At 32.5% G+C, this 10,745-nt stretch overlaps 1 protein-coding gene across 2 annotated transcripts; it reads left to right on the top strand.

The window, feature by feature from the left end:
- Positions 1 to 1,192: 1,192 nt before the first annotated feature.
- Positions 1,193 to 10,066, top strand: LOC145072495 (uncharacterized). 2 transcript variants are annotated; one of them, XM_079018931.1, is made up of 12 exons: positions 1,193 to 1,547; positions 1,820 to 1,889; positions 1,983 to 2,033; positions 3,481 to 5,725; positions 5,804 to 5,946; positions 6,830 to 6,861; positions 7,447 to 7,498; positions 7,805 to 8,270; positions 8,348 to 8,474; positions 8,547 to 8,854; positions 9,317 to 9,424; positions 9,514 to 10,066. In XM_079018931.1, exons 4-10 carry the CDS (start codon positions 3,492 to 3,494, stop codon positions 8,688 to 8,690), a joined length of 3,198 nt encoding a protein of 1,065 aa, XP_078875057.1. In that variant the 5' UTR covers positions 1,193 to 1,547; positions 1,820 to 1,889; positions 1,983 to 2,033; positions 3,481 to 3,491; the 3' UTR covers positions 8,691 to 8,854; positions 9,317 to 9,424; positions 9,514 to 10,066. The 2 variants fall into 2 exon arrangements, with proteins under 2 accessions (XP_078875057.1, XP_078875056.1); XM_079018930.1 differs by having other exon boundaries at positions 1,194 to 1,547; positions 1,992 to 2,033.
- The last annotated feature ends 679 nt before the right edge of the window (positions 10,067 to 10,745 follow it).

The raw sequence follows: 10,745 nt of genomic DNA, 5'->3' as shown, positions 1-10,745 counted from the left end.
GCTTTGTGAATGAGGCGTACTAGCGGTAAGACTGACTTTACTCTTATACATATATATATATATATATATATATATATATATATATATATTATTAACTTATAATATTATAAAGTATAAGGGTTGAATTTTAACTTTTAAAATTCTAAGGGCTAACTTGGAATTAAAGTATTCATAAGAGAAAACTTTACAAATTCCAAAACTTGCACTACAAGAAAATTCCTAAATAGCTACGGAAAATTACTACGCAATCAAAATCCGTTGCTATTTTACTACGGAATATACTACGGAACGACTTGTCGTAGCTATTTTGCTACAGAAATGGTTACGAAATTGCATTGTGTAGCTAAATCTTAAATAGCTACGTAAAGTTGTTACGGAATCTAAATTCATAGTTGTTTTACTACGGAATATGTTACAAAATGGTTTGTTGTAACTAATTTGCTACGAAAATGGCTACGGAATTGCATTCCGTAGCTAAATCTTGAATAGTTGCCACGGAATTAAAATCCGTAGCTAGTTTACTACAAATAACGCTACAAGTTTTTTTTGTTGTAGCTAGTTCTCTATGAAACCTGTTACAAAATCCATGTATGTAGCTAGTTGGCTACATAATTGGCTACAAAATCAAACTCCGTAGCTAGTTAGCTATGGAATTAGGATCCATAGCTATTTTGCTAGGAAAATTTGCTACAAAATAAAATTTTGTAGCTAATCTATTATGGAATTTGTTACAAAAAGATGAATTTACAAAATAGCTACAAAATCAAAATCCATAGGTATTTGGCTACGGAAAATTCCGTAGTCAAATAGTTACAAAACATGTTTCCGTAGCAAAATATAGAAGATTATTTTAAAATATATATTAAAAATTCACAATTATCTTTGAAAACTCAACAACAAAAATAAAATATCATTTTTAATTGTTTTGGAAATGTAATTATAATATAATTTCTACATTATAAATATTCTTTAATTTTTAGATTTTGATGACATACATTTGCTAATTTTCGTAAAATAATATCATCCCCATATTTTTTAGGCTTTGAAAATAATTACCCCTAAATCAAAATTTATTTACGCAGTTTGTACCAGCTTTTTCTAAAAAAAATTATTTGTTTTATTTTGGTTTTTTAGTAAAAAAAGAAAAGAGAGAGAATCATTCGATGAACTTGAACCATGACGTTTGGTTCAATGTTTTATTAAGGGTAAAGTAGTAAATTCATACAAACCTACTTCCTTGCAACCCCAAATCAGAGGTATCACGTTCAAAAATATCCCGTTCAAACCCATCGTCGGACGCCGATCGCATCTCTCCCTCTCTCAACTTGCCTCCGCTGTTGCTCAGCCACCCATCACGCCGGTCATTAAAATACCAGAGGAAGCTATTTGGGTCAAATACAAGCATCTTTTCAAGCAAATCGAAAGCTCCTGTGGATCGCATCTCTCCCTCGCTTCTTAGAAACCCAAGACTTGAATCATCAGGTGAACCAATCAGCTAATAACAAAAATCAAACCCACCCTGCAATTGTTAAGATCAATCAATCAAGGTACCCTTTGATATTTATATTCTTTTAATAATGATTATAAAGTTTTGTACAAAATGTATAAAGACTGGAACAGGATACGTTTTAGGTATTTAGCTGATTGCACTTTCGTCAAATATATGTTGCTTGTGAACATAGATGGTCCTGGAGATTTTGATTTTGTCATATATATTGCCGCAAGATTGTTAATTTACATGTTTACATCTCTTGATTTGTTCAATTTACATTTTCCTTTAAAAACTTATAAATATCACTTAAAATATTAATATTTGCAGATTAAGTGGATATGCCCAACAGCTCCTACTCGCCATGTGACTATTCTCGGTGGATTTCCTTGCACTGCATGTAAGATATCTAATTTAAACCATAAATAATCTAATTTAAAAATATTATTTTAATGATAATTTTTGTTCCATAACAAACCTATTATCAACGGAGATGCTTCAGTATCACACATAGCAAACCTGTTATCAACGGAGCCCACTGATGGTATAAAGTTTCTAACCTTTTCGTTTCCCTGATATTGATTACATATATTGTGAATACCCTTTTCGTTTCATTTCATTTTTGTTGTATTTTATTCAATATTTATGCAAATATAGTTCTATTATGGGCAAATTACAAAAACACCATGATGTTTACCTTTTCCAATCAAACTATAAAAGTTTCAGATATTATTCCAAATCAACCAACTATTTTGACATGTTACGTCAGGTTTCACCTGTGATAATTTCCAGATTTTGATTTTGTCAAATATATTACTTTTTTGGCAACTTTAAAGGCCTTGAGGTTATGTTTTGGTTTTGTTTTTGACATGCAGGGGTTATTGAGCATATCTGGTTGAATGCAGAAGAGAGTTGTTTTGTTTTTTGTTGCTTTGATCACAGCCATTTACTGCATAAAATTGTAACATCTGTTTGTTTAAATTTCTCATGAAATAGTTTTATTACATGTTACAGAAGTGAAATTGTGCATTAACATGGAGAATAATACTATCCAGGCATATGAAAACCTTATGATAAATTTAAATAGAAAATCTTTGACTTTATATGTTTTTATTTTTTAAAGATTAAATACCTTCATCATCACTTTTGATGTCTAAATCAGCATCATCAGCATCTGCAGTGCATGGAACAGTCCAAACATCAAGTTATTAGATGCAACCAAATTGATACAATCAATCACATACACAAGTCAACACTAACTAATATTACATTACCGATGAAAGATAAAGAGTCTTTAGATGTGATTTTACCACCATAACCCTTGTATTTAGATGAGAAGTGTCTCCGCTCACGCTCCACCAACTCCTCTTTCAGGTCTCTCCTTTCTAGTTCATCCTGGGTGTCCTGACCATCCTTTCAGTAGCAACAAACACCAATCAGTATTGAAAACTAAAAAGATTAATCTCCCTTCTGCAATTTCATCAAGTTTCGTATGCAAGATTAGTGTGCAGATACTAATTTTAGACAACTTAAAGTAGAATACAATATACGGATTTCTCAGTTTCACACTCTAAAAGTATAAATCATGTTAATATGATTAATAGTAATTATTAGTAATGAAAGTTTCTCTTTCTTTATCAACTAACTTAACCATCTGCACCACTCTAGACCTGTATGCTACTTTTACAAGCTCTTTGTTTGTAATAGCTAATCTCTTAAAGGCAGCAACAAGTGACTTGTATGGATGTTCTATATTTAGAGCAAAGGACATAACCGACATTTTTTGAAAGTAGGGTGCTATATTACACACTTTTTTTAGAGTAGGTTGTTCTATCTTGACAAGGAAATGGAGTTAAATACTTGTTTAATTGAGATCTACTATGTTATTTTCCTAGCTTAATATTTTCATTTCAAGAAATAAGGTTAGTAAGTTTGTTTCCTAATCTTTTATTACTCCCTGATTATGACTAGTTTTTGATATTTGTGTGCAGATATAATAAAAATGAGCAATAGAAATTGGATGTATGAACGACTTGATGATCGCGGTCATGTCTCTCATCTTTTCATTAATGGTGTGAAAACATTCATCGAGTTTGCTTCTACTAAGCAAAGTTATATGGATGGAGATAAAATTAAATGCCCATGCATAAAATGCAATAACAAAGCATATAAAGCAGTTGATGAGGCAAAATATCACTTATACAAGTTTGGTTTTGTTCCAAATTATGAGTTTTGGGATAAACATGGAGAAACATCATTGGATAGTACTTCATTAGGGATGGATGATACATACACGAGTTTAAATGAACACCATGATCCTACTTATAGAGAATTGGTGATGGATGCAGCGGGTCCTGATTTCATGACTAGAACTCTTGATGACGAGCCAAATTCAGAAGATAAGAAGTTTTTTGATATGCTAGAGGCAGCCGATAGAGAGTTGTGGCCTGGTTGTAAAAAGGTGACACAACTATCTGTTGTAGCTCGACTATTGAATATCAAATCAGAATATCGCATCCCTGAGTTATGTTTTGATGCCATTTGTCAATTGATAAAGGATGGGTTACCGGAGGAGAATAACATGGTTGATAGTTTATACGAGAGAAAAAAGTTAATACAAGCATTGGGTTTACCTGTGGAATTGATTGACTGTTGCAGGTCTGGATGTATGATATATTGGAGGGGCGACAAAGATCTTGATCGGTGCAAATTTTGCAACGCACAGAGGTACAAAAAGTCAAGAAATTCGTCCACACGTTCGCGTATACCTTTCAAGAGGATGCATTATTTTCCCTTGACTCCAAGGTTGAAGAGACTATACGCTTCACAAACAACAGCCGCTTCCATGCGATGGCACGCTGATAATCATGGCCACCATGTCGGTGTAATGTGTCATCCATCTGATTCTGAAGCATGGAAGCAGTTTGATATTAACCATCCTTCATTTGCAGCCGAAAGACGTAATGTTAGATTAGGCCTATGTACAGATGGGTTTCAACCCCATGGTGCTTCAGGAAAACAATATTCATCTTGGCCTATCATTATAACACCTTATAATTTGCCACCGTTTATGTGTATGAAAGAGCCTTACATGTTTTTGACTGCAATTGTGCCCGGACCTACAAACCCTAAGCAAAAACTAGATGTCTTCCTTCAACCAGTTATTGCAGAACTCAAACAGTTATGGGAAGAAGGTGTTTTAACTTATGATGTTTCTTTGAAACAAAATTTTCAATTAAGAGCGGCATTGATGTGGACAATTAGCGATTTTCCGGCATATGGAATGTTATCAGGATGGGCAACCGCAGGGAAGCTAGCATGTCCATATTGTGGAAAACATACACAAGCTTTTAGGCTTGAAAATGGTAAGAAGATATCATGGTTTGATTGTCATAGAAGATTCCTCACCACTGATCATCCATATAGAAAAGATAAAAATAAGTTCAAAAAGAATCGTGTAGAGACAAAAGGTCCTCCTCCAAGTATGAATGGTGAAGAAACCATAAGGCAAATTGAAGAACTTGGTTTGTTAAAAGTTACTGAACTTAATGCTGACGTAGTAAATAAATCACGTGGCAAATGTGGTTGGAAAAAGAGAAGCATATTCTGGGATTTACCATACTGGAAAACAAACCTCATTAGACATAATTTTGATGTTATGCATATTGAGAAGAATTTTTTTGAGAATATGTTTTACACTATAATGGATGTTAAGAAGAAGACAAAGGATAATGCAAATGCGAGAGATGATCTGAAACTCTATTGTAAGAAGAGAAAAGGAGTAGATCAAAATCAAAGAGCATATTATGCATTAGAGAAGAGGCAAAAGAAAGTCGTATGTGAATGGGTAGAGAGTTTGAGTTTCCCCGATGGTTACGTTTCAAATTTGGGGAGGTGTGTAGATTTGAGTGCATGTAGACTGTTTGGAATGAAAAGTCATGATTATCATGTTTTTATGCAAAGATTGTTGCCGATTGCATTCCGCGAGATGTTGCCAAAAAATGTGTGGGAAGCAGTTACCGAGATAAGTCTTTTCTTCAAAAGCTTAACTTCAACAGTAATTACAACAGAAGACATGAAAAGGATTGAAGCTGAGATCCCGATAATTCTTTGTAAATTAGAGACCATCTTTGTCCCTGGTTTCTTTGACTCGATGGAGCATTTGCCAATACATTTGCCATACGAAGCAATGATAGCCGGTCCCGTGCAATATCGCTGGATGTATCCATTTGAGAGGTTTGTTTTGTAGATCACATTGTATTTCAAAATTAAAAGTTGTCACTCTTGGCTAACGTATCAAATGTTATACTTCAGATTTCTTCACCAATTGAAAAAAGATGTGAAAAATAAAGCTAGAGTGGAAGGGTCGATTTGCAATGCATACTTAGTTCGTGAAGCATCAAACTTTTGCTCTCACTATTTTGAGCCTAGCGTTCATACACGCAAAGTATTCAAAGGTTGATGTCGTTTGTTTTTATGAAAGAGAAGTGTTGCAAGTGCTCGCCTTTTAGTTGTTTCAGTTTGACACAGTTTTTCAGTTATTTATGGTTGTTACAATTTATAAAGTTAATACTTTCTTTTACTCCTGTCCCAAAAAACTTCAATTTGACACATAGCTTAGTTATCAGCCTAAAAGACTACATCATAACACAAAATCCATAAAACTTGTGTAATGCAATTAATCTAGTAAATGTATCTTAGCTGTCGGTTATTAGCAACAATTCAATTTGCAAAAGAAAAAATCTTTTCACAAAAGGAAAAGTTGCATACAGTTTGATCATTAGTATAACAATACCCAAGTTGAATTCATTTGTGAAAAATGTCTATTAGTGTTGATATGTTTTATTTGGCAACTGGATAAAAGAATTTATAGCAATGTTGACACTAAGTCAACTCACTGGCATTTGATATTACAAGTTGTATTGTCTCTCAGTTTATGGCTAATTCATGCATATATGTATCTGGTTTTGCATAAAGATTGAGACTCTGACATTGTTTATATCTACAAGGGACAACAAGATTTTTGTTGACATTTATTCCACACTTTAGAAAGGTATACTTTAAACTTTGATTACTCCTAAGTAGTTACTCTTCAGTTAAATTAATATGTTTGCTGCAAATTTGCATGAAAAAAGTAGAAAGTTGACCAAATATCATATATCTAGACTACACTTTATGATGGAAAAAAAAACAGGGCCTTAATGTAGATGAAAGCAAATAAGCAATGCTGATATTCACTCTTATATCACCAATGAACTTATTTCTCATGTTATCTGTTTCATAAAGTTTGTATCATTACATTGTTGAAACTATTACTTACATACTATTGTCTTTGTGCAGATACCACCAAGGAAAACTACAACATCCTACAGGTTCTTATCACAAGTTCTCAACCACTTCTCTTCCCTTCTGCATAAATCTGTTATTCATGAAATACATTCAATTATAATTTTTCTGCATAAACAGCATGTACTCATCTATCTTGTTGGCTACAACAGACTACAGCTAGATAAAGTAGGAGCAACGATTCTCATTGTTTTTTTATATGAACAATTAGATTTTGTTGCTAGTTTGCCATGGTAAACAACAAAATGGACTGTTAGATTTTGTTGCTAGATAAACAACATGTTCTCATTGTTTTTTTTATATGGACTGTTATTTATGGATACACTTTTATAGATAATTTTGAATTTTTGGTCCTATATCTTGTTTGTGTATTAACACTCTTGTTTAAAATTACCTCATTTCTTCTAGATGTATGGCATTTTGAATGCTATAATGACCTGATGTGTATACTATCTAGACACCCATTTTTCTATTCCTAACATTCCTTTGAACTATGTTATAATGTGCTAAGTTGGTGAAGGGTAAAACGGTCATTTATCATACTCAAATAGTCTTTATGTATGCAATATTAATTAAAGGCATGAACTATTTCAACTTTTTCTTTGTTCCAGGTTCCAATCCACTCCACTCCACTCCAGTCTAATCCAATCCAATCCAATTCAGGTGATAACAAAAGCATCATGTTTAAGTTTTGTGCTTTATCTTTTATACTTATTATTACGTTGTAAGTTGTTATTTTTTTCATTTTTAAATGCAAAAAATAACAATCTACTTTCATTAACGTATATGCATTATACTTTTAGTTTTTGTATTTTTCAAAGTAAAAATTAAGATGATAAAATAAATAAGCAAACAAAAGTACATTGGTATTTTAAAGTAAAAAGTAGTATGCTTAAATTTTTAGTAAGATATTTCTATAATATTTGTGATCTAACAGATTTATAACTTCCTAAGTTTTTAAAATTTCAGGGAAGATGTCACAATTCTTCTTATTAAGAGACACATTGAAACGAAAGCAACATACAAGTGTACGTTTCATAAACAAACGCACCGATGATGCAAAATCTGTTGGTAATATATCTGCCCCATTGTCTACACCAGCATTGTCGTCATCATCATCTCGTACCACATTATCATCTGTTGGTACTGTATCTGCCCCAACATTTGTTTCACATGTTGGTGCCACATCATCAACACATGCATCATCCATACCTACATCATCCAACCAGTCTTCCTTACCTACATCATCTACTCAATCATCTGTACCTACATCTATCCAATCATCTCCACCTGCATCTACTACATCATCTGTACCTAGATCCACAACAAATTGTAGTGAATCGGTTGAGGAAAATGTTGGTGTTCAACATCAAGGGTATTTACTTGGATCTACAGGACTGGATGGGCGTCTATATATTGGAGTGCGAGATAAGGAGTAAGTTAAAATTCTTACATTTTTATCAACATTGAGCTTCATGAATTTTACAATGCGGTTGATTTTTTCTTTTGTAGGTTATTTCCTTCGGGCCCATGTTCTTCCATTATCTATGAATCTTTTGGTGAAAGAGCTGATTTAAATGGGTATAGTTGGGCAACTTTAAGTGATGAGACAAAACTTCTTTATTGGGACGAGTTTCATGTATGTATCTCGTTTATGCAATTATTAGGTACTCATTAACTAAAAAACTCATCTATATATTTTGTATTGTAGAAAAAGTGCCATTGGGATGAGGCAAAAACTCCGTTAGTCCAAGCTTGTTGGGAAAATAAGGCAAAGGAAAGATATAGACAATATATCTACAATATAAGCTCAAAATGGAAAAAGTCGACTCTAAAAAAAAACCAGTTAATATAACATCAGAAGTGTGGACATCCTGGACTGCAAGATGGAATACTGAAGACTTCAAGAAGAAATCAGAACAAAACAAAAAAAATAGGCGTAGAGGTGTAGCTGATGGACAAGCCCTTTCTACGCATACCAGTGGATCGGCTTCTCATTCCAAGATTGCTTCTGATTTAGTAAGTACTCATTTAATTTTATATTATAGCAATCTACTTTCATTTAGAAATACCATTATTTAGTTCTATTTTGATTTTTATAAGGACTAAGCCTAAATACATAAAATAGCAATCTACTTTTTTTTAGTTGTATGTTATAGTTTTTCTAGTTCCATTTTTATTTTTAAAAGGACTAAGCATAAATACATAAAATAGCAATGTAATTTCATTTAATTGTATGTTATAGTTTTCTAGTTCCATTTAGTTGTATGTTATTTTATTTTTCATTTTTAAAGAGTGGAGCCTAAATGCAAAAAATAGCAATCTACTTTCATTTACTTTTGCATCATAGCAATCTAGTTCCATTTTGATTTTTTAATGGGTTTAGCTTAAAAGTAAGTTGCTATTTTTTCATTTTTAAATATCTAAGCCTAAATGTAAAAACATCAATCTACTTTAATATTGATTTTTTTAATAATGTAGAAGAAGCTTTGGGGACATGATCCGGCACACCATGAACTATTCTTGTATACACACACTAAGAATCACGATGGAGTGACTTTTTTAGTTGACAAAGCTAAAAAAATTCATGTAAGTTTTATTTTTAATAATTTCATGTAAATTTTATTTTGATATTTTTTTTGTATAAGTTTTATCTCAACAAAATTATAAAATTATAGGATGATTTTAAGGAACGATGTGATCGGTTGGAAGCAATAGGAGAGGAAATTGATGAGGACAAACTATTTTATGATGTTGTTGGGGGACACGATCGAAAAAAGAGATTATATGGATTTGGCTCATATGGAAAGCGCATTCGTTCTAGTAAAGGATCTTCTGAAATGCATTGTGAACAATACGAGGATAATAATGCCGAGACAAAAGTCGAGATTGAGAATTTGAAGAAGTTAGTTGAGACGCAACGCGAACAATATGAGGATATTCAACAAAAATATGAGGATGTTCAGCAAAAATATGAGGATGCTCAGAAAAAGAATGTGGAGTTTCAGCAAAAAAATGTGGATGTTCAAGCAAAGTTTGAACAACAACTCGCACAAGCAATGAATGTCATTAACACATTGAGTGAACAGGTCAAAAATTTTATTAATCAATGATAGAATATTATGTATTAAATAATGTTTTACGTTAAATTTGTAGCGACTTTTGATTTTGAAAGATGTATCTTTTGATGTATTGGATATTTCTTTTAGTTTCTATATAATTATTTTGTTATTTTTTCTTTTATATTAATTGTATTTTTGTAAATTGATATAATAAGTCAAATCAAATAACCGAATTTTATAGATAGAATGGTATGGAACGATTGTTATGGAATTGACTACAAAAAAGTTGTTACGAAATTTGCTACGGAACGAATGGCTATGGAATTTGTTACGGAACGAATAGCTACGGAATTTGCTACGAAACAATTAGCTACGAAATTTGCTATGGACCAAATGGCTACGAAATTTACTACGGACCAAATGGCTACGGAATTTGCTACGGAACAATTAGCTACGGAATTTGCTACGGACCAAATGGCTATGGAATTTACTACGGACCAAATGACTACGGAATTTGCTACGGAACAATTAGCTATGGAATTTGCTATGGACCAAATAGCTACGGAATTTGCTACGGAACAAAATAGATACGGAATTTGCTATAGAATTCATTATTACAGAATTGTGATGGAATTGTGTTGTAGTTAAAATGCTACGGATAGATGTCATAGCAAGGACCATAGCAAAATTGCTACGGAACTATAATTTCGTAGTTAAACATTTTGCTACAAGAAATTTTACTATGGAATCTCATTGGCAAATTCCGTAGCAACTTCCGTAGTTATTTAGGTTTAGCTACGGAATTACATCATTTTGCTACGGAATTTTTCCGTAGTTAAATCGAAATT

Source organism: Lactuca serriola, chromosome 9 (assembly GCF_051521515.1).
Source record: "Lactuca serriola cultivar US96UC23 chromosome 9, Lser_US96UC23_V15, whole genome shotgun sequence".
Taxonomy (NCBI): Eukaryota; Viridiplantae; Streptophyta; class Magnoliopsida; order Asterales; family Asteraceae; genus Lactuca; species Lactuca serriola.
The sequence above is the reverse complement of the archived record's forward strand: the minus strand, read 5'-3'. Positions and strand labels throughout refer to the sequence as shown.